We start from the raw sequence: 24128 nt of genomic DNA, 5'->3' as shown, positions 1-24128 counted from the left end.
GGGGTAGCCAAGGAGCTGCTGAGGGCAGAGCCCCCAATCCGGGGGTCCAGGAGCCCTAGGCAAGCGTCCCCGCGTGGCCCACAAGGGCACTTAACGCTGGCCGTCACCAGGCCCTGCCACCTCCTCCCCGTGACCCCAGCTCCCGGAGACAGCACGGGTGTGTAAGCCCCTCAATGGTGAGAGGGTTGGGAAGATGTGAGGGACAGCAGCCTGGCCCAAGGCATCGGGGGAGTGGGAAGGTCACCATAGAGTCCAGGTCCCAGCTGACGGTCATGGGCAGGGGCCTCGGAGGACGGGCTGCACGGCGGGTCCGTGCGCAGGGAAGGCGCCGCCATCCGTGGGGACCTGCACGTGAGGCTCGGAGGAGGCAGGTGAGACAGGCCCAGGGCGCAGAAGCAGAGATGCGGAAAGAGCCACAGTACCTTCTAGAAATAAGAGCTGTAGGCACTCACTGACGTGAGGTTTCGGGTGAGGCAGGAAAGGAGAGAAACGGACCAGAGCCCAAGGGGGTGGTGGCCGTGCTGACCCGAGGACACAGGTGCTGAGAGTAGGGGAGGGCAGCGATGACCCTGTTGGCCTCGCAGCAGGAGCAGACGGGGCCTGGGAGGAGGCAGCTCCTTCCTCCACGGGAGCTCCTTGGAAGCCAAGGGAGCAGTGTCACAGTCAGGAGGACTGCAGGATGGAGGGCGCATAAAGGGCAGGCTTTGAAGATCTTCAATAGAGACACCCCCGAGCAGGTCCCCAGGTCGTGTGTGAGCACAAGGCCAGGCCCTGAGGCTGGAGAAGAGTTGGCAGGGGGGACACCAGCTCCCAGGGCCTCTGCTCGCCCTTTGCCAGGAACAGTGGGAGCCAGCTGGCTTCGCCCTCCTGACTGAGGCAGAGGGGCAGAGGTGGAGACAGACAGGGCCAGGCCATCCTACCCAGGGAGAGACGAGGTGGCCCGTGGACTCCCAAGGCCAGGAAAGAGGACCCAGGCCAATAAACCAGAGCTTTATTGAGTCACAGCTCGAAGGGCAGACAACTCAGGGACACAGTCCAAGTCCCTACCAGAATCCAGAGCGGCCAGCCTGCTGCTACCACGAGCTGAAGTCCCCAAAGCCTCGGCTGGGCTTTTTCTTGGCCACGGGGACAGCTGCACTGGTGGAGGGTTCTTCCTCTGCTACCCGTTTCCTGGGGAGAGAAGCAGCAGACGAGAGCTGCCATGTGGGTACCAGGCCCCGAACTGGGAGCCCCGACCCCCCCTCCTTCACCCTGCACCAAGGCGCCCCCAGCAGCCAGCTCATGGCACAATCCCGTGCCCCCGGCTGCCCACCCCCCGGCGGTAAGTGCAGGGAGGGCACCATCCGTGGTTGGAGACTCACGTGACCACCGGGCTGATGTACTTGCCCACCCCCTGGCGGTACGTCTGGGGGCCCTGGCTCCCCTGCTGGGGCTGGCTGGTCTTGGCTGTGCTCTCCAGGGCCGCTGCCTCCAGCCGCGTCTTCTTCCGCTCCTCAGCGATCTGCGGCAGGCAGGGGAGTGTCTGGCCTGGAGCCCTTGGGCCAGGTGGGGCTCCTGGGGACAGAACGGGCCCCGAGTGCCCCCCTCACCTTGGCATCGGCTTCCTCGTAGGGGTCCACAAACACTGTGGTGGAGTCCATGCGAATCTCCTCCTGGTGGGGGCGGGAGGGGGTGAGCAGAGCTGGCGCAGGCCCCCAGCCCGCCTAGGGCCCACCCAGTGCCAAGCCTGAGGAGCAGCCCCCATGCTCCCAGGCACATACCTTAGGGCGGTCAGTTTTGGGGTCACTCTCCACATTCTCCATGGCCGTCAGTGTGTCAAAGCCTCCAACAACCCTGCAGCAGAGCGATGGGGCGCCTGAGAATGTGCCCAGGGCAGGGCACCCACAAAGGCCGTGTCCCTGCGCAGGCCAGGGGCACAGAGTGGCTCCAGAACGAGCCAGTAGGACCCAGAGATGAGGGGCGGGGTCCCCGGGCCCGGCTGGTGGCCAAGTCCAGCTGGCAGCCAGCTCTGTCAACAAAGATTGATCGGGACCCGTCCACGCTCATAATGTCTGTAGCTGATTTTGTGCTATGACCAGAGCAGGGGTGTGACAGAGACCATGAAGCCACAGAGCTGGAAATACCATCTGGGCCTTCACAGGATGGGTGCCGAGCCCCAGACAGGAGATGGGGAGAGAGACAGGATGTGGCCCAGCTTTGAGATTCGGGACCATTCAAGGCAGAGCCTGAGGGAGTCAGGCAGGGCGCTGGGTAGGCCACTGGGGCGGGTCTCAGGTCCAGAGGGCCAAACTCCCTGCCCACCCCCATCCCCCCCCCCAAGAGAAGCCCCAAGCCCCCACTTGTGCAGACACACAGACGGGGCAAGTGGGAGCAGGCCCAACCCAGGGAAAGGTAGACCTCACGTGCAGCTCCTTACCGCCCGAAGATGGTGTGCTTCTTGTCCAGGTAAGCGCAGGAGCGGAAGGTGATGAAGCTGGGGAAAGAGGGATGGTCAGGGAGAGCCTGCGCCCCCCCCACCCGCCTGCCTCGGCCCCCTACCAGGCCGCCCAGGAAGGGGCAGGGGCTCTGCCTCCAGGCCTGACCGCCACCAACCTCCTCCTGGGCCGACGCTGTGCCCAGAGCCCGTCCCATCAAGAGACTGACTACAGGACCACAGACTGTAGCCTGGAAGAAAGGAGGCGACGAGCAGGAAGGGGTCCGGACACAGACACATGCGGGAAAGGGACACAAGGGCCAACCTCAAAAATCTTCATGTCTAATTTGGTATAAAAATGGGCAAATCAGGGGGCTTCCCTGGTGATGCAGTGGTTGAGAATCCATCTGCCAATGCAGGGGACACGGGTTCGAGCCCTGGTCCGGGAGGATCCCACATGCCACGGAGCAACTAAGCCCGTGCGCCACAACTACTGAGCCTGCGCTCTAGAGCCCAGAAGCCACAGCTACTGAAGCCCACGTGCCACAGCTACTGAAGCCTGCACGCCTAGAGCCCGTGCTCCGCAACAAGAGAAGCCACCGCAATGAGAAGCCCGCGCACCGCAACAAAGAGTAGCCCCCGCTTGCCGTAACTAGAGAGAAAGCCCGCATGCAGCAACGAAGACCCAACGCAGCCAAAAATAAATAAATAAATAAATAAATTTTTTTTAAGGGTAAATTAAACTCCCCGAGGACACGGATGTGAGAGCCGGCGGGTTGACTGAGAGGGAGGGGGGGAAGGGCGCTAACCAGTAACTTCAGACATTAGACGGATGTACTTCGTGACGTGAGGCCACAAGGAAAACGTTTAAGTTCCAAACCAGGAGAGAGAGAAAAGAAGGAAACAAAAAGAAATAGAAGAAAAGGCTAAGTAGAAAACAAATTAAGATCACCAGAAGCAGCAAAGTGACTGGAAAGTTAAATACACACTTAGGACTGTCAGGCTGAATTAAAATAAACCAAGATCTAGGTGTGTGCTGTGTAAGATACTGCTTTAAGACTTCAAGAATCTACAAGGCTAAAAGCAGGGATAGAGGCAGGAAGTGTGGCGACGGTCGCAACATGGAGCAGTCCCCGGAGAAGTGCAGCGATGCCCCCACACCCCCACAGCCCGTGCGGGACCGAGCTCCATCAACACGCGTCAGCAGCCGCCCAGGGAGCGCATGCCTTCCAAGCCCATCGGACTGCCAAACATCAAAAATCGCGGAATTGTGCGTCCCCGACCTCCGGCCGCCAGGCAGGGCTCCTATTCTCACTTCTAACACAGTTAAAGAAACTCAAGAGAGAATGGAATAAACCTAAAGTAACAGGAGGAAAACAGAAAAACAACAAAAGGGAGACCAAAACATAACAGAAAGGAAATAAAGTCTAAAGTTAGCTCTTTGAAAAGACAAAGAAAACACCCGATAATATTAGAAATAAAAAGAGAAAACCGCCACCAATCCAGCAGCGGTTTTACTGGCTATTTAAGCAGAGTCGGAAATAATAAAAAAAGGTGAGACCACCAGCCCTGCCAACAGCACGCAGAGCACCCACCCAGCCCCGTGGGGCTAAGAAACGCCACATAGCCCTGCCAGGACAAGACAGACGGAACCACCAGCCACCAGCAAGCAGTGGGCGGGGGATGCACAGGCCGAGGCTGCAGGGGGAGAGACACGAAAATAAGAAAGGAGAGAACAGAAACCAGGAAGAAGCAATTCGAGGTAGAAACTGAAAATTACAGAGAAAGTGAGAGTAGACAACCCTTGTAAGCCCCGAGGAAGAACGGACACAGATGTGGTCAGGGATGGGGAGAGAGGGGGATGCATGGACACAGGCTGAGAATCCAGAGATGGGTGAGTCCCATTCCAGCAAAATGTGAATCAGTGCTTGGCCGGAGCAGCAAAGCCCACCTGAGGGTCAGCAGGATGCTCTGCGGCCGTCCCTGCCCAGCGAGGTCACAACAGCTGCCTCGCCTCCAAAGCTGCTCAGCTGTCCCCCCAGAAGGCACCGGCCACCTCGCCCCGTGGGCAGCGCCCACGGTACTCAGACCCCATCAAACCAGTGCAGATGACCCAGGCCGGCCCCCATGTGGAGGGAGCAGCAGTCTACAATCTTGACCAGGACAGACACACGGACACAGCAGAAAGGCTGGCCCACAGCCTCCGGGAGAAAAACAGCATACGCTACAGTGACAGAACGCTACAGGAAAGCGTCTGCAAACTCAGCAACCTCGCCTGAAAAAGTAGGCCCAACAGCAAACCTGATCGGGTGACACAACAGAGCCCATGTCCTCCCCCGCACAGCCCGACGGTGAGGGGACCACGTCTGCACCAGGAAGGAGAGGACATCCCCTCAAGCTGATAACGTGAAATGTCTACGAAGCCTAAGACAGTTTCAGTAAACAACTACTGGAAATATAAGAGAATTTGATAAAGTGCCTAAGTAATAGTTTTTCTCTACATGAACAAGAACCACCCAGAATTAGGGGAAAAAAATTCTGTTTTCAAAAATATCACAAACTACAAAATCCTTAAGGAATAGCTTTATCCAGGAAGGCAAAGGACCCAAGTGAAGAAACTGTAAAATCGCATTAGAAGATAGAAGACATCCACAGGAGAAGTCAAGGCACATCCTTAGATGGAAACTACCCCACGCACGTCCGTTGTTCTAAAACACACGTCGCAAAAAAATTTTTTTAAATAAATAAATAAATAAATAAATAAAACACACGTCATGTCGCTCCAATTAGAATAAAGTCCAGATTAGAGAATAAGCAATCAAAGCCAAAGCAATGTGCAAACAGACAGTGAGGGTGGACCTCCTTCTGGAACTCACTGCAGAGCCCAGTGCGGAGCTGGTGTGAGCAGGTTAAGTGTAACGTTGGCGGAAGTAACAACAAACAGAGTGAGAGCCAATTCCCACAGGAAGGTGCCGAGTGCCGGGGCACGAGGAGGATGACCCGAGGCCCTCATGGCTGGCGGGAAGTGCCTTCTCTGTGGGAAGCTCTCTCAGGGGCTCCGCTGGAGGATGAGCAGGGAAATCACTGGGAAGGAGTCACCTAAGACAGGGGACCACCCATCAGGTAGGAGGGCGTGTTCCACCCTTCGGGGGCCCCTCCCCACTCCACCGGTGCCCGCGATGGCCGGGGGGCCAACTAGCCACCTGACAGCCTGTGACGGGCATCCTGACTGTTCAGTCGCCAGCAAGGCTGCCATCCACCTGGGGAGGGGACTGCTCTGAGTGACACCAGCACAACTGGGAGGAAACAAACCCTGTGCCCATGCCACACACAATCACCACGGACAAGCGAGATCTCAAAACCAAAGCCTTCCACAACTTCCCCGAGACACACGCACGATGGCACTGGGGACTCTTTAAGCCCAAGTGGAAATGCCACAGGAGATATGTAAAAACATGTGCCACCTTCCCACGAAATTTTTAAAGTCTAGGGAAAATATCTGGAACACAGGTAAAAATTTAAGGATTTTTAAGAATCATAAATCAAGAAACGTAGATGAACTCATAAAGCTCCTAGAGAAGGCTGAGCGGGAGAGAAACACTCCACCTGGGGCCCCATTCCACCAAGCCAGGCGGCTCTGCAGGTGAAGCCAGCAAACGTGCATGCGAGCCGCCACCCAAACCGTCCTCGACGCGCCATCAGTGGCCATGTGGCCCAAACCAACCTCCGCAGGCAGCGTGTGGCTCCTGGGAAAACACTCTCCTCTGCGGCCCCGCAGCTCCCCTGCGCCGCCCCCCACCTTCCACTGCTCCTGGTGGCCCCCACGACACTTAGACACAGGCCGCCCAAGCCTGTACGTCTAGCCTGTTCTCACCCTCTCAGCACCAAAACTTAGACCTACTAGGACCAAGGTGGGTGTCCTGGGTATCTAACGCCGCCGAAACACTCACAGCAGAATTCCCGACCCCTCATTGGGTCTCTGCCCCCCGGCCGGGCATCCACATCCACACCCGTATCTGGTGCCGCCCTAGCCTGTTGCAGGCACCACCACGAGGCACGGGGTTGCCGGATGACTCGTTTTACGTGCAAGTGCACACGCCCAGCGCTCAGGCAGGTCTGCGCGTGTCCCCACACTTTCTGGATTCGGGGGAGGGGTGGCACAACATGTAGGGCGAGGCTGACGGAGAATCTGCAGGAGCCACCCCCTCCCCGGGCCCCTCCCATGGCCGCGCATTGACTCACAACTGAGACTTGTTGGTGTTGGGCCCCGAGTTGGCCATGCTGAGGACGCCGCGGCCCGTGTGCGAGAGGTTGGGCCGGAACTCATCTCGGAAGGGCTTTCCCCAGTACGACTCCCCCCCTGGAGGAGGAGGGGGCATGTGGCAGCAAGAATGACCAGGTCCCAGCTGAGCGCAGCTCTTGGGACGCGGCCCAGCTCAAAAACCTGTGCGCAATCCCTGGGGTCCTCATTACCAACTCCCCGCAGGACATCCCCGCGGCCCCAGGGCCCTTAGAGCCCCTGGTTAGGGCCCGGCCCCCAGAACAAGGAGTAAAGTGCCAAGGAGACGGGTGGTTCCTGCTCACACCACACAGGGTGAGGGATGAGCTGGCCCAGGCAGCTGGCAGGCTAAGGGGGGCTCTGGAGGGGCAGCGTCCAGGGTGGGGCCCAACCTCCGCCCACTGTGGGCCCCCTTGGTCTGTGGACAGAGGGGGTGCCCCTGGAGGCCCAGCGGGAGGTACCGTGCCCCCACCCTTCATCTGTGGCTGAGGCCTCACAACCACCTTGAAACGAGGAAAGAGACAGCACGTGGGGCTAGCAGAGTCCCCACGCCCCTGCCCTCAGAGCCTGCTGTGCAGCCAGAGCCCCCAGGGGCCCAGCACGAGCACCTACCTGTGCCTGTGCCCGTGGGGTCACCCCCCTGTATCTGCGGGAAGAACCAGCCAGTGAGGAGCCGCACCCATGAGCCTCAGCCCCCCTGCCCCCCCTCCCCCAGCTGCTCCTGGTGAGAATGGGGCCCTCCCGGTTCAGCCCCGAGAGGCCTGGTGTGGCCAGCTGGCCCCCGGGTACACGTGGGTCACTGCAGGACTCCGCACGTGGGCACTGGGGGGCCGGTGCACGGCACTCACCACGAAGTTGCGGATGGACCTGTGGAAGAGAGTGCCATCGTAGTACTGCTTCTTGCAAAGCTTGATGAAGTTCTCACAGGTTTTTGGCGTCTACAAAAAAGGCAAAGTGCTCCCCTGAGGCATGTGGCAACCAGGGAAGGGTCCCAAGGACCCCCAGGGCCCTTGGGCAGTGGAAGGCGGCCCCGACAGTGAGGAAGGACTTGCAAGGCCCAGCAACCAGGCACTCGCAGGCGGCCACCTCACCCACCAGGTCGCAGTGCAGCTCCAGGTTGAGGTCGCCCAAGTTGGTGTGCAGCCGCACGTAGCCCTTCTTCTTCACGAACCGGTAGCGCAGCACGTCCTCGTCAATGGCGGCTGCAAGCAAAGGCCTGAGCTGCCTGCCTGCCCGTGGCCCGGAGCCCCCAGGGGCATCGGGGAGGGCGGAGCAGCAGGGCCTGAAGGCTCCTCAATGTGGGGAGGGGAGGGCTGGGGGGAGGGGGGAGGGGAGGGGGGGAGCCCTACCAGCCAAGAACAGGAGAGGAAGGGGGCTTGGGGGCAACACCAAGGTGGGACTTGGGCTGGAGCCTGAGGTGGGGTGGCCCCAGCATGGGGAGGGCCTCCCACCACCAGGGAGCCCCCTGGACAGCCGCCCCTATCCCAAGCACAAGCCCACTTTCAAAAGGGGCCATGCCTGGCCACTCCTGAGTTGCCCACGAGCCCACAAAGCCCAGGCACGACAGAGCAGCGCTGAGAAGGGCACGGACAAGGGCGCCCCACCCTTGGCCGCTGTTAACGCTGGCGGTGGAGACAAAGGCCACTACCTGCTTCATGCGTGGTCTCGGGAACCATGGCAGTGGAGGTGAAGGAGGCGCTGACCTTCCCGGTGGAATAGTGGGCCTGCCGAGAAACCACGGTGGCTCCTCAGCCCCGGGAGGCCACCCCGCTGCTCAGGCCCTGCTCGGTGCCTTTCCTCCAGGAAGGTGTCCCTGACCACCACCCACAGGCGCCCGCAGGGGCCTACCAAGGCGGACAGGACAGCCCAGCCCGCACTGGCCTCTCCCCAAGGGCCCAGGGAGCGGGAGCACAGTGAGCCAGCAGCCCACGGGCCTCAACTGGGCTGAAGGCCCGGCTGCCAAAGCTCTCACATTAAGTGAAACCCAGAAAAACACACCAGGCGGAGCCTGGGCATCTCTGGGGTTCAGAGCACCAAGAACTTGAGCTTCTTTTTAAATGTGTCAAGTCCCTACAGGAAAAAGTAAGCCTCAATAAACGGTTTTTTCCCTCTAAACAGAAGGACAAAAAAGTTTCTTCCCATGAGAAAGAAATACACCAAAATGCTAAGAACCATCGTGTTAGAGGTGGGATTAAATTATAAACGACAAACCTTCTTCTTTTAGCACGCTTAGTTTTCTGGACAGTTCTTTAGGGGGGCACCTCAGAGTTCCCCCCCCAGGGTCCCCCAGCCCCAGCTCACCAGGTCCTGCCTGAATAGGGGAGGGGCAGCTTTGGGGCTTGACAAGCCAGGGTGCAAACCCTGGTGCCCTCACTGCCGACTGGGGGTCCCAGGACCAACCATGGGCTGTGTGGGACGAGAAGGTGAGGGCGGGTGCCAGGTACCCCCAGTACCACTGGCTCCCTCCCCCCAGCAGCTTGGCACCCCTGAGGTTGCTCTGGGCACCGAGTAACCAGCTTCGCAGGGCAGTGTCTCTGCCCATACCCCAGGCAGCTGTGGGGCGAGGAACCACTGAAGCTACCAGGCAGCTGTCCACCCAGCACATCTGCTCCGGGCCGGCCACACCTGTCCGTGGCCCCAGCCTTGCTGGGCCAGCCTCAGTGCAGCCCCATCCCCAGAAGTGCCCCGAGCAGCAGAGAGGGCAGCGGCGAGGCCCACTGCCTACTCACAGCGTTCAGCCTGTCCACCTTTGTCTTCTCGGGGACCTTCATGGTGGCCGCCAGCACCTCGTCCCCTTTGAACTCCTTGTAGAGCTCCTGCAGCGTCTCTCGGGTCTCCGTGTTCGTGTTTTTCAAATAATAAGATGGGTCCTGCTTGGCCTTTTCTTCATCTACAAAACAGCACAGTCGCCCTGAGCAGCCGAGACCCAGCAGCATCCCCAGATGTCGTGACGGGGACAGGAGGCCAGAGCCGCTGAGAGCCCCGGCTGGGACACGAGTCTGAAGTGACCAGAGCCTCTGTCACAGTCACAGCCTCCTGGTCACAACAGCCCAGGGAGGAGCCAGTGGGGGAAGAAAGAGCGAGGCCACTGCCCTGTCCCCAGACTGGCCCCAGCCCCAGGGGTCACAGCCTCGCATCACAGGACCCAGTGGCCATGAGCACTCACCACCCTTCATGGGACCTCCATACCCACCCAGCGGCCAGCACGAATGGCCCATCCCTGTGGTGGGACACAGACAATCTCTGAGGAGAAGGCCCACCCAGGCCCCCGAGCACATGGGAGAGGAAGCAGCTCTGACAGACCTAGAGCCAAGTCCTGATGGGGCGGAGGTGGCGGGGAGATGGCCAGGCTGGGCATCATGGTGATGGCCCGGCTGGCACCGACATGTCTGGCCCCCGATGGCAGGCATGGGCCAGGGTGGTCTGCCAACCCCAGCACAGAACAATGGAGCATCAGCTCAGGAAATGCAAGACCTGTGAAAACCTGGGTGAGACTCCCAGACGCTCAAGCCCCAGGGAGGTGGGGGGTTTCGCCCAGGCTCTTCTACCCAAGTCCCTGGCACCCGGGCCAGCCCTGGCCATACATACCTGGGTCTATTATTTTCATGTTATTCTTAACATGAAAGAAGTTGGAGACATTGAATTTGTCCAAACTGGTGGGGTCCTATGGCAAAAAGAACACGTGTGGCAGTGAGCCTGGCACCACAGCCAGACCCGTCCTGGGCCGTGCGGCTGCTGGGCAGCAAAGGACGGGTGGACCAGCACAGGGACCAGGCTGGAGGGGAGAGGCTGGGGGCTGCATGGGCACTGCAGGTCAACAGGGACTCTGCCCTGCGCAGGGTGACGAGCAGGGGTGGGGCGGGGACAGCGGCACAGATGGCTGCTCAGCCAGCTGCATCCCCTTCTCCCCACACACAGCCGAGCACCCTTAGCTGTTAGCACGGGACGTGGGGTGCCCACCTCCAGGCCTCCTGCAGGCCTCCCCCCTTCAGCCCGGCTGCCAGACTGACCCCACGGTCTGCCCTGGGGACAGCGAGCCCACCACTGGGGAGAGCCATGCACTGGCCTCTGATTAGAACGGGATGAGCCACAGGGGGATCCAGACACCCTGATTTTCTAGGGCCGGGTTCTCATGAACTCACTCGGGGCTCTGACACCTACAGGCACACCCTACACTCGCCCCTGGGTCCCGAGCACACCAGCCCCAGCCCTCAGGCCTGCAACGGGGCTGCCTGGACGTGGAGGTGGCTCTGGGGGCAGAGACGAGGGCCCTGACATGGCAGGGGCGGCCTCGGAGGGGAGTAGTGAGCCCCGGACTGAGGAGACTGCCTGTGTGGAGGCCCAGGGTGACTGAGGGCAGGGAGGGCGGGAGGGGCTCTGCCAACAGCCGGGACAGCTGGGAGCTACGCAGGCAGGGGGCCGCGAGACCACTGAGGCAGGAGGAGCCAAGGTCCTGGGCAGGTGGTCCCCGGGCAGGCAGGGAAGGGGACACCCACCTGCAGGGTGATGATGTCCTGCCGGGAGAAGGGCTCGTCGGTCAGCAGGTCTCGGAAGTTCTTGGCCTTGATGTTTAGCTGCTCCACCGCCTAAAGCCAGGAGAAAGTCCGCTGTCACGTTGCCTGCCCTCTGACCTGGCAGCCCAGAGCCCACCCAGAGGTAGGGAAAGGACCAAGGTGGGGGGACAGGTGTGTGCCACCAAGGGGCGGGGCTTCCTGCACCCCAGACAGGTTGCTGTTGTCACACATCTGTCTCCCAATGAGCCACCCAAATCCGTGACCCCAGAGCCCCGCGAGGCCAACCTCCAGGGATGGGCGTGAAAAAGGCTTAGGGAGGGTTTCCCGCATCGCGGGGCCATAGCCCTGCCATCTGCACCCAGCCCAAAGCAGGCCCAGAGCAGGACGGGTGTGGAAATGCTCCCCTGGGGCGGCACGAGGAGCTGAGGTCCCTCCAGGGTCTTTGCCGATGCCTGTGGGGGGCACCAGGGAACAAGGACCTGCTCAGTGGGAAGAACTGCCCCGGTCCAGTCTGGAGGGCACGAGCAAGCCCCGCCATCTCCTGGCTGCACCGGTGGCTCTCAGCCCATGAGCCGGCCTGGGGCTTCCCAAGGACCCACCTCGTGGGCATAGACGTTGCCGGTGGTCCTGATGGCCACGATGTGGCTGTTGTTGGTGAACACGGTGAACAGCACAGGGCAGTGGTACTTCCCTGGAGAGGAGGCACACACCCAAGGTCAGAGAGCAGGAGAGGCGGAACCCTGCGTCAGCACGCCCAGGGCGGACCCGAGGGACAGCCCATAGCTCAAGCTCCTCCTCCAAGAGCATGAATTCCCATTCATCCTGCAAGACCCAACCCCTGCAGGGCCTTCCTCAGCAAAGTCGGCCTTGTCAGCCCCCAGACCACCTGGCCTCCCTCTCCACCTCGGGCGTCCGTCACCCCTGCCCACCCACCAGTAGCCCGTCCTTCAGACCCTGACCCGTCCCCGTACATCCTGCGTCCCTCGCCTGGGTTACTGCAACCAGCCCCGGCTGCCCTCCGTGCCCTGCCCCACCAACACCCGCCCGCAGCCAGGGAGCCTGTTCAAGTCCCAGCAAGAACACTGCAGAAAGGGGAACACTTAGAGATGAGAGACCTTGAGTTGTATAGATTCTAAAAATCCCGATTTCAAAACTACAAAAAATAATTATGAGAGCATTCTGGAAACTTGACCACTGGCTGGATAGCCAATGATACTATGGCATTCCTACTAACTTTTTAGATGTGACAATGGTATTGTGGTTATTATTTCTTAAATCTTTAGCTTTTAGAGATGCACACTAAAGTACTTAAGCAGGAGATAGTACGATGTCAGGGATCTGCTTAAAATCACCTGAGTAGGTGCAGAATGCAAGCACAGGTAAAATCAGACACGTTGACAATGGATGGGAGCTGAAGCTGGGGATGGATACGGGGCAGGGAGTCACACACTATCTCTACTTTCTTTCTTTTTTTTTTTGGCTGCACCACGGGATCCTAGTTCCCAGACCACAGATCAAACCCGGGCCCCCCCACAGTGGAAGCGCAGAGTCCCAACCACTGGACTGCCAGGGAAGTCCCTAATTCTCTCTACTTTCACATCCCTGAAAATTTCAACTAGGGACTTCCCTGGTGGAGCAGTGGTTAAGAATCCGCCTGCCAATGCAGGGGACACGGGTTCAAGCTCTGGTCCAGGAAGATCCCACATGCCGTGAAGCAACTAAGCCCGTGTGCCACAACCAGTGAGCCTGTGCTCTAGAGCCCGTGAGCCACAACTACTGAGCCCATGTGCCACAACTACTGAAGCCTGCACACCCAGAGCCCATGCTCTGCAACAAGAGAAGCCACCGCAATGAGAAGCACGCCCACTGCAATGAAGAGTAGCCCCTGCTTGCTGCAACTAGAGAAAGCCCACATGCGGCAACGAAGACCCAATGCAGCCAAGAATAAATTAATTAGCAAAAAAAATAGAAAGAAAATAAATAATGCTTTCTTTAAAAAAAAAAAAGGACTTCCCTGGTGGCGCAGTGGTTAAGAATCTGCCTGCCAATGCAGGGGACACAGGTTCGATCCCTGGTCCAGGAAGATCCCACATGCCGTGGAGCAACTAAGCCCGTGTGCCACAGCTGTTGAGCCTGCGCTCTAGAGCCCACGAGCCACAACTACTAAGCCCGCATGCCACAACTACTGAAGCCCGCGCGCCTAGAGCCCGTGCTCTGCAACGAGAAGCCCGAACACTGCAACGAAGAGCAGCCCCTGCTCGCCACAACTAGAGAAAGCCCACGCGCAGCAACGAAGACCCAACGCAGCCAAAAATAAATTAATTTAAAAAAAAAATTTTCAACTAAAAGACAAAACAAAGCCAAAAAAAGGCATCTCTAGATCAAAGTTAGTAAAAACTTTAAAAAAGGCAAAGTTAGGTCAGATCTTTCTTGCTGGAATCTCTGAGTTCTCCCATGGCCACCCCGGCCCCGCATGACTGCTCTGCACCCCATCCCACCTGACTCTGGACCACAGACCCTGCTTCCCGCTCCGCTCACCCTGATGCAGCAACACTGGACTCCTGGCTGTGCCTCGGGGCCTTTGCACAGGCTGAGCCCACTGCCCGGAATGCTCTCTCCACATCCCCACAGGGCTCCCCTCCCCCGCCCTTCCTCCCCCTCCCCCCAGATTTACACTCAAACCCTGTCAGCGAGTCGTCCTGTGACCCTCTCTCACCCTGCTTTACCTCTGACCTGGTACACGCAGCACCTGACGCACTACAGTGATCTCATTTCCAATTTCCTCCCTCCCTTTTGTTCCGGGAGAGACCTGGCCTGTCTTGCTCTCCGCACACAGCAGGCGCTCAGTAAACACTTGTGAAGGAGACACACCGAGGGCCTCCCCGAATCACCCACTCTCAGAGCAGGGAGCCACACGGCACCCAGGGACCATCCATGGGGTGCTGTGCTCCTGGCCACCAAGGCCTGCTTGCTCGTTCACTGCCATCTGGCACCTGCTGGGAGCCAGGCCAGCCTCAGCTGCTCCAGCATCTCCCGGAACACACCCGCCCAGCGAGCCCCGACACCGACCTCAACCACGGCACCCGCACGCGCCCAGGGCACGGCGCCAGGCCCACAGAGAATGGAGAACAAGGTCGGTGTCCACGGAGGTCGCCTCGGCGCAGGCGTCTGGCCAGCGAGAACAGTGGAGGGTGTGAAGGGGTGCAGAGCAGGACCCCAGGACTGGACTGCAGCTTTATGACCAGTGCCGAGCGGAAAGCAGCCCAAGAGCCACCTGGCAAATCCGTCAGACCCCCCACACCCACTGCCCAGCCGCCCGCCCTGGGCCGCAGCCTGAGCAGCTTGTCTCCAACGATGACTGGACCAGAGCCACGGCCAGGTAGGGCCTGTCTCCCGTGGGGCCCAGCTGGACCCACAAAGGCCACCGGCAGCCCACATGGCCCAAGTGCCCTTGTGGGAAGAAGTGCCCCAAGCCTGAGGTTTCACCTCCACCCCAGCTTTAAACCATCTGGACCTTTAAGAAAAAATTATTAGCCTTTGAGAAATCAAAAGCAAGCCTCCAGCCTGATCAGAAAGGAACAAAAACTTGGTGAGAGGCGGGGGCCTTGGGTCCTGCGGGCCAATCCTAGAACTGGCTGTAAAGGATTACTCACCTTCACTGTTCTTTGCAAAGTTCAGCTTGATCAGACACCTCCCGTCCAGTTTCTGAAAGAAGCGTAATTAATAATAACAAGTAACTCACATGAAGAAGGGCAAAGGCACCCGAACAAACTTTTTGGCCAAATCAATATCTCCTTAGCTGGGCAGTGGGGACCCAGGCGTTTGCTCTGCTGTTCTGCTGTGTGACGACCCAAGAAACACCGGGCACTACAACGTGGGGGAAGAGGAGTCAATACACGCAAATGCCAAGAGGGGATGGGACGGGATCCTTTCTCAAAACTTCTGGACTTCGTCTGCAGCTCACCTCTCCTCCAGGAACCTGGACAATAAAGCAAAGTCCAGCAGCCAGAGGAAAGCCGCCCAGTGGGGAGGCCTCCGTCAGAGGAAGCGAGGGGGCAGCGGAGACCCTGGATGGGGAGGCACAGGCCCTGCAGTGCCGGCCAGCTCCAAGGGCCACCCGGAGGAGATGCCAGGCATCCTTCCACCAGGGCCGAACCCGGTTCTGCCCCACGTCCTCCCTCCCCTGGCACAGTCCCCGGGCCCAGCCCCGTGCCCGCTCCCCGACAGCCACCTCGGCCCTGCCTTCGTTAGCCAACCACCCCCCCACACACACCTGTGGACAGATGGTGGGTGCCCGCCCCAGGCACAGCCAGCCCAGGGAGACCTACACACAGCACCCTCCTCCTGGGGCCCTGGGAGGTGACAGGAGCTCACGGCAGCTGACACCACAGGGATGGTCCTCAGGGCCGCGGCCGCGGGGACTCGGGGCACGGGCCCCGCTTGAGGACGCACCACAGACTCCCTGACAGGACACCCGCAGCAGAGGCGATGGCTGGGGGCAGGCGATTGGCGTGCTGTGGGGCTGGGGATCACCCGGGGAGCGGCCGTCCACAGTTACCGAGGAGACCAAGGACAGGGGGCCAGACGTGGACCAGGAAACACGGGGGGCTGGGGGCGACGGCAAAGCGCAGCCCCCACCCACAGAGGAGCAAGCTCCAGCCTCGACACAGCTGCAGCCTGATCCCAGGGGAGGCAGTGAATCCTGAAAACAAGGCCACCGCCCAGGGCCCCAGAGTACACATCCGCCTCCAGAACACAGGTAACAAGCGCACAGCTGAGCAAAGACTGAACCCACGACACTTCACACGTCCGAGGCTGGTGGCCAGGACCCTGCTCACACCCCTCGTCTGCCTCCCTCCCTCCCCCTAGCCTCAGCGCAACCGGGTCCTCTTAGGCCTCCCCAAAGACGATGACAATGACAGCCTCCACTCTCCACAGGGCCCCCAGGGTCTGTCACAGAGCTGACCAGGCCTCATCCTGGCAGACGGGCTCTGACCACCACCCAGCCCAGCTCCCAGCTCCGCAGTGCCAGTCACCACACTGCCCGCCACTCCCCCAACGCAGGCCGGACTTCCATCAGGCTGACACCCTGGGGGAGCCAACCTGGCTCCCAGGGTCTGCAGAAGGCCCCGCCCTCCCTGCTTGCCCACCTCTAGCCCCTGCACTGCACCTCCTTAGCCTGCACCCTAGCCCAGGCTCACCCGGCACCTCTTGCCCAGAAAGTACACGGCCCCTGCTGCCTTCCTGCTTCCATCCTCACCTCCCTGAGGTCTGGTCCCGACACAGCAGCCAGAGCCAGGCTTCCAAACAGGCCAGATCACAGCTCGCTACGGCTTAACCCATCTGGCCGCCAGCCCATCCAGAACGAAGCCAGGCTCCCTCCAGGGCTGGCAAGACCCCCCTGATGTAACTCAGACTATCTGCCGCCATCTCCCATCGTCCCCAGGTCACAGCTTCCATGGCACTGCTCCACAGACATCCCCAGGTCCCCCATTCTCCTCTGGTCAGCATCCCGTCCCACTCTGCTCACAGCGCCAGGCCCCGTGCTGCACGGCTAACCCCTTTCTGTGAGTGAATGGGTGCAACCGAATAAATGTGGCAGAGGGAAGGCGCGCTGAGAAGTGAACAGAGAGCAGCGGGAGGAGCGGAAAGTGGGCGCCCCGGGGCTTTACAACAAGGCATGCGGAGGGGCGGGGGGTGTCCAGCAGGGAAGTATGCTGGAACTCAACTCCAGATTCTCTCCTGCACCTGTACATGTGACACATCAACAGCTGCTTAACCTAACTCTCCACAGAGTGCACGTCACAGAACGCTGGTGCCCACAAGCTACATCACCCAAAGAGACAGGTGACTCCTAGAGCTGCCGAGGGTCTGGGACGCGCATCTCCCCTGACACGCCGCTGTTGGGAGTCTGGAACAGTGCGACTCCTCCAGGGGGCAACTTGCCAGGAGCTACCAAGCCTAAAACGCAGCCCCCAGCGTCCAGCAGTCCCAGGGGTACACCGCATGTGTGACCACCATCTGCAACAGCAGAACTCCAAATGCCCCCCAGAACTGTGCCACCACAGGAGGGCACACGCAGCCACCACGGACGCAGGCAGGGCCGGACGCACCGACACCTCGGGGGTGGAAGCAAGGGGCAGTGGGATCACTGAGCAACTGCGTCCACGACTGAGGTAAGACAGATGCCTGCACACGTGCACACAAGTGGGGAACACTCCAGAAAGGACCGGTGTGGGTCCTCCACCACGTTCCTGTACCTGACACCTGGTGTTCACCGGCATCACCAAAGCTCCTGCACAGCCACCTACCTCTCCGTTGCTGGGGTTGGTCCCATACTTCTTAAGCCAAGGGACAATGTTCCTGAAGGGAAGAGGACAGTGTGCGTCAGCGGGAGGGCGGGTGCAGCCTGGCGACAGGGCCACAGTGCAGGGGGCCTGCCTCTGGGGGGAGCTGGGAAGGGGCTATACTCCACTTCACTTTTTGCCTCATCAGAGGAAACGGGGGAATATTTCTGGCTACATGGGCTTCAAAGTACGTTCAGGGTTTTTACTCCAGTTACGCATAAACGTGGATAAATAACATTAACAGAAAAAGATGTACATACAATGAGATACTGGGCCAGCATCAAAAATCACACTTCCAGAGAATTCTGAATGACATAGGGGAAAAAAGCTCTCATCTGAGTGAAAAATGGATCCTGAACTATCTTCAACAGTATGATCTCAAACAGGTTACCACAAATACACTCCCAGAAAAAGAGCACTACAGATATTGACAGTGCTTTCCCTGGACAGTGCAATTATGACCAATTTTCCCTTTTTCTTTGAAGTATTTTCCAAATCTTCTAAAATGAGCCTGAACTATGAGACAATTACAGAAGCTGGTTTACGTTGGGACATAAAACTGAGCATAAAGCTTCAAAGGGAAGCACTAGAAAAGTATGCGCCTCAACTATGGCTCTGCCTTCATGAAGTGAAAGCTACTCAGCTCATTAACACTCTAACAGGTACGGGGTGCGAATTAGAGCACTAGGGACCCCCACACGGGGGAGAGGCCAACGCCCCTCCAGGCAGAGGTCACAGCAGCACTGCCGCCTCGTGCCTGAGGCCCATCCAGGGCTCCCGAGGCTGCCGGGACCTCGGCGTGTCCAGGCTCAGCACTGCCCGGAGCCCAAACACTCCAGCTGCCCCACAGCCCCTTCCTGAGTGGGTGCCAACAATCTCACCACATCTGTTAGTCAGAAGTCAAGGGAAAACTCACAGCAAGTCAAAGACGACGCCTTCGGGGGTGCAGACCGGGTAGACAAAGGGCTGTAGAGAGAGACTGAGAAAGGACAGGGTCACTGCTGAGCACTGCCCCCTCCCAGCCCAGGAGACTCTGGGGGTGTTACCATGGTCTGGAGGAGCCCTGCCTGCTCCTGGCTGCACAGCAGGCTCCGTTGCCGCCATGTTTCCAAGGAGTGGATAAGGGACTCAGACAAGACCTGACGCCCGGGAGCCCTGGGTAAGTTCCAATGCAGGGATATGGGTGTCGAAGGCCACTTCCTGCCTCGTGGAGGGTCCGCATAGGAAAAGCAGAGCCCACAGGTGGAGGAGGATGGTATCCGGTGGACTTCCTTGAGCCAATAACCTTTTCTTCTGGCCTGGGGTCTCCATCACTAGTCATCAAGAGCCCTGGCTGACTTGGCTTGTTTGTACATCAGTCACCTACGAGTTCGGTCAGCACAGGTCAGGCACCAGGACCTGGACAGCCTGGCAGCATTGGGGTCACCTCCCCGGATGCTGCCCCAGGGACCCCTTGTGGGGAGACCTCACCACCGCCCCCTCTGGCCCAACCTTCTACTCTAACCCAGTAGTACTGCTGGGGACCGACCAGAGCAGGACCCAACAACAAGGCAAGCTCCAAACAGCAAGACAGTGAACATGCGTCTTCTCCCAACAGGGCCTGAAGGGCACATTCTCAAAGCACGTGTTACCCAGAACCCAAGGTAGTTACAAAATGGGCGAGACACAGAGCAGAGACCTCTTGGAAGAACTGGGAACCAAAGATTTCCATAGAACCAATTTACAAGACTACACTTCCAGGAGGCTGATGACAAAACTGGTGGCGGTGGTGAGAAATGCAGCTGATGATGTCTGGGCCTCACTTGTTCATACTTCCTGAGCAAGTGAAACAGGTGAAGCCCTCACTCACCACATGGGGAGCCTCCTGGGAGCCCTGGGCAGATTCAGCGGCTGTGCCCCCAGCCTCCCCTGCCCCCTCACTGCCCCGTGGTATCGGCTGACCTGCCTCACCACAGTGCTGGGATCACCAGGAGAGCTTGGTCAGCTCTCAAGGCTCTCCCTGACCTATGGAATCAGAACTTTGGTCAGAGGGAGAGGAGGGCAAGGTGGGGAGAATGCTGTGTAGATACGTGTGTCCAGGACAGAGCTGACCATGGCTCAAACTTGGGGAAACTCAGGCCCATGGGGACCACCAGACCTGCCCACTACCCCAAGCCCTAATGTGTTGCGGTTCATTAGTCTAACGAGGGTGGGAAGAGACATCCAAGTGGCTGTGCAGCTGGTTCCTCCCCGTCCCCACAGTGACCTGCATTCTCAGGGAAGGGGGAGGGGCCCCAGTATCATGACTATCGGGGTTGCTGTCACTACTCAGACTCTGGACCAAAAGGAAAGCATGAAAGCCCTGGGCTCAGAGTCAGACCACTTCCTGGATGGGATACCTGGGAGAGGGAGCTCACTCTTCGAAGCACTGGTTCTCTCAACTGTAAGGCAGGCTTGATGACAGAGCCTACCTACCTCTGTAGGTAAGAACAAGGTTAAAAGACAATGCACATAAATGGAGACACAGAACAAGCAGAAAACCATCATCATTTCTTTCCATTGCTGGGTCCCTTCTTCCAGTCCACGGAAGATCCGAGTGGGAGAACGCAGACAGAAGCTACACCTGCATCTCCAGGGATCAGATTCACTGTCAAACAGTTGAGTACCCGAGAACAATCATGAGGGAAAGGTTAAACTCTCCAAACTCTTACCTGCAGTGGTCAAAAGGTAGACGACGAAAATCTGTTTGTGCGATATCTGTGCAAAATGAAAATAAAGGACAGAAAACTTACTCTGTAAAAAATTTCACAGATGTGCTCTACCAACAAGTCAACTACGTTTTAAGAAAAAGTGCATGTAAGTCACGGGGATGAAACGCACAGCATGGGGACTGTAGTCAATGATATCTTAAAAATTGTGTGTGGGGCTTCCCTGGTGGCTCAGTGGTTAAGAATCCGCCTACCAATGCAGGGGACACGGGTTTGAGGCCTTGTCCAGGAAGATCCCACATGCCGCGGAGCAACTAAGCCCGTGCGTCACAACTACTGAGCCTGCGCTCTACAGCCCGCAAGCAACAACTACTGAGCCCATGCGCCACAACTACTGAAGCCTGCACGCCTAAAGCCCGTGCTCCTCAACAAGAGAAGCCACTGCAATGAGAAGCCCACGCACTGCAACAAAGAACAGCCCCCGCTCGCCACAACTAGAAAAAGCCCACGTGCAGCAACGAAGACCCAACGCAATCAAAAATAAATAAATAAAATAAATTTTAATAAGTAAATAATAATAATAAATTGTGTGTGGTGACATACGGTAACTAGACCTATTTTGGGTTTTGTTTTGCAACGTACAGAAATATCAGACCACTGCATTGTGCACCTGGAAGTCACTCAGTGTTATAGGTCAACGATACGTCGATAAAAATAATAAAGTAAAACCTGCTAAGATAAAAAAAAAAGAAAAAAGAAACAAAAGAAAACGCTGATGTAAATTACCCAGTGCAAAAATTGCTGTGGGGGCTTCCCTGGTGGCGCAGTGGTTGAGAGTCTGCCTGCTGGTGCAGGGGGCACAGGTTCGAGCCCTGGTCTGGGAGGATCCCGCGTGCCGCAGAGCGGCTAGGCCCGTGAGCCACAACTGCTGAGCCTGAGTGTCTGGAGCCTCTGCTCCGCAACAGGAGAGGCCGCGAAAGTGAGGGGCCCGCGCGCCGCGATGAAGAGTGGCCCCCACTTGCCGCAACTGGAGAAAGCCCTCGCACAGAAACGAAGACCCAACACAGCCAAAAATAAAAATATTAAATAAATAATAAATAATAAATTTAAAAAAAAGAATTGCTGTGTACTAAAACCTTTCTCTAGACAGAACCAAAACATGGGGTACATCAAGAAAGAGCTTAGAGGAAAAAGTACATACCGCAGGTGGGTTTCTGCCACAACCCTAACTAACACCCCTTGTGTGGGTCTCCCTCTTAGCTTTGCTTTCCAAGAGGCTGGGCCAGTTTTGCTCCCACCAGTGACTGTGACAGTGCTCTTTTGACTGCAGCCTTGATAGCTTTAGGTATTATTGTTCCTTGCATTCTTCTTCTTTTTGTTTTTTTAATTTATGTATTTTTGGCTGCGTTGGGTCTTTGTTGCTGCACACGGGCTTTCTCTAGTTGCAGCAAGCAGGGGCTACTCTTCGTTGCAATGAGCGAGCTTCTCATAGTGGTGGCTTGTCTTTGTTGCGGAACACAGGCTCTAGGCATGTGGGCTTCAACAGTTGTGACACGTGGGGGCTCAGCAGTTGTGGCTCCTGGGCTCTAGAGCGCAGGCTCAGTAGTTGTGGTGCACAGGCTTAGTTGCTCCACGGCATGTGGGATCTTCCCGGACCAGGGCTCAAACCCATGTCCCTTGCACTGGCAGGCGGATTCTCAACCACTATGCCACCAAGGAAGTCCCCGTTCTTTGTATTCTTTATTAACTTGACAGAGAAAATATTATTGTAACCTATGTTAAAAAAAATCACCACCAATATTAAACATTTTCTCCTATGTTTAGTGTATTTCCTCTTTTGTGAACTGTGTCCTCAGCCCATTTGTCTACTACAGTTTCCACGTTCTTATTAATTGTTCACTTTTACACTTACTGCATTGTGAAGACATCATTCCTTAATTATACCCCCCCACACACCAAAAGGAACAGAAGGATTTCAGGCCTTACCTGGTTTCTTGCCACCATAGAAGTGAGTGTATTCAGCACAGGTAATGTACCTGGAAAGAGAGATAATCTTATTACCACCCCTTTATAAAAAGAAGTCTCTGGAAGTAAGAAGTTGATGACCGAAATCATTTCACTCATTCGGAAAATGTTTATTTAACACGTACTATGTGTCAGGCACATAGTGAAAAACACAACAGAACACGGGGATACGCAAGCTCGTAAGCAAACCCAAACGGTCCTGCTCCAAATAGCAGGTTAACAATGAGAAGCAGCTGGCCACATGAAGACCTGGGGAGAGAGCTTTCCCGGCAGAGGGACCAAGCCGACTAATCACGTATAAAAGCCCTGAGGCAAGAAAAGCTAGTGTGTTCCCAAAGAAGAGCAAAGCCACTGAAAAAGAGTGCACATGGGGGCACGGGGCCACTGATGATGGAGACGCGGGTGGTGGTCGTATCACAAGGGGCCTCGCGGGCCGTGGGAGGACTCTGGATTTGCTTCAGGCAGGATGGAAGGACCCTGATCCAGCATAAGTCCTCAAAGCATCACTCTGGCTGCTGTGTGCAGAGGGTCAAGCAATAGGCAGCAGAAAACCAATCTGAGGACGACTACAAAGGTCCAAGAAGGAGCTGGCATCAACTCCACCTGTGGGAGAACTGGTGGATGAGTGAGAAGCGGTCAATTCGTGGAAGAGCCAGCAGGACGTACTGATGGACAGGAGGCAGAGGGAGCTGAGGGAAACTCCCGGGCTTCTGACCCCAGCGAGCGGAGAGCGGTGTGACCACTGAGATGGGAAAATGGGGGAGGAACAGGCTTAGGTGCTGAACATCAAGAGTTGCTTCCCCGCGGGGCACACTGAATTCGAGAAGCCCATCGGATCTCCAAGTGGAGGTGTCCTAAGCAAGACTGGAGATCCCCCGGGGCAGGATGTAAATGGAGAGGGAACCTGGGGAGGAGACGTAGGAGGTCCGGAACGGGGGGAGGAGGATCCAGCAAAGGAGACCAACAAAGAAAGACCCCTGAGGTAGCCTGAAAACAAAGAGTGTGGTGTCCCAGGCACCGTACAAGGGCTTCAGAGGGAGAGAGGCGGTCAGCCGCGTCCTACGCTGTTGAGAAGCCCAACAAAACGAGGACTGAGGACTGACTGACCCCCGGATGGAGACGTACGGAAGTTACAGGATCACGACAAGAGCAGTGCAGCGGGCAGAGCCCGACTGGAATGGTTTCAAAGGGAAAGCAGAAAACAGCCGGTCGACAGAGATCTTCCTCTTCTTGTCATAAAAAAAAATCAAAGAAACTCGGTGGCAGCTGGTGGTGCCAGGTGAGTTTGTTTTAATTGTAAGGTGCTGTAGCCCGTGAGCAGGCTAGGGAGCGAGAACCGCGCCCGGGGAAAGCCGGCGGGGTCAGAGCTGGCAAGCGGAGGGGCCGAGGGGACGGGATCCGGGGAGACCCGCGCCTCGGGGAGCCGCCCCGCCGGGGGACGGCGGAAGCTTCCGGGGAAGCGACGTCGAGAGGGACTCGGCGCGGCGCAGAGTGCGGACAGGCCCGCTCCCGGCGGCGGTTCAACTTACATCTTGTCCTTCTGGTGCTGTCGCTTCCCCATGGCGGCGGCGGCAGGAGCAGCGAGCGAGGAAAAACAACGGCACACTACTCACACCGCGCCTTCTCGGCCGAGCTCCGTAACTACTTCCGGGTCTCTCCGACCCGCCCCGGAAGCGGGCGCTGGGCACGCCGGGAACTGTGGTCCCTGGCGCTCAAGCTCATGCCCGGCCGGCGCAGGCGGCTCCCTGGGTCCCTGGGCTGAGCTCGCGGTTGGCTCGGCCGCGTCGGGGCTGAGCTGCCTCCGCCTCGAAACCCCGTCTTCCCGGGGGCCTCTAGCTGGACCGCCTTGCCCAGCCGGCCCCG

The 24128-nt window shown here is 58.0% G+C and overlaps 1 protein-coding gene across 1 annotated transcript; it reads right to left on the bottom strand.

Moving 5' to 3' along the window:
- Positions 1-974: 974 nt before the first annotated feature.
- Positions 975-23940, bottom strand: PPIL2 (peptidylprolyl isomerase like 2). Its single transcript, XM_082355023.1, has 20 exons — positions 23795-23940; positions 22227-22276; positions 20244-20289; positions 18470-18532; positions 17518-17569; positions 14860-14911; positions 11806-11897; positions 11189-11278; positions 10281-10356; positions 9422-9582; positions 8341-8416; positions 7788-7894; positions 7541-7630; positions 7305-7338; positions 6656-6773; positions 2417-2473; positions 1761-1833; positions 1590-1652; positions 1362-1501; positions 975-1170 (listed from the first exon to the last, which is right to left on the bottom strand). The coding sequence occupies exons 1-20, from the start codon at positions 23824-23826 to the stop codon at positions 1074-1076; spliced, it is 1569 nt and encodes a 522-aa protein (XP_082211149.1). The 5' UTR covers positions 23827-23940; the 3' UTR covers positions 975-1073.
- Between the last annotated feature and the right edge of the window lie 188 nt (positions 23941-24128).

Source organism: Balaenoptera borealis (genome assembly GCF_965194805.1).
Source record: "Balaenoptera borealis genome assembly, chromosome: 14".
NCBI lineage: Eukaryota > Metazoa > Chordata > Mammalia > Artiodactyla > Balaenopteridae > Balaenoptera > Balaenoptera borealis.
Note: the sequence above shows the minus strand (reverse complement) of the source record. Positions and strands in the feature narration are given on the sequence as shown.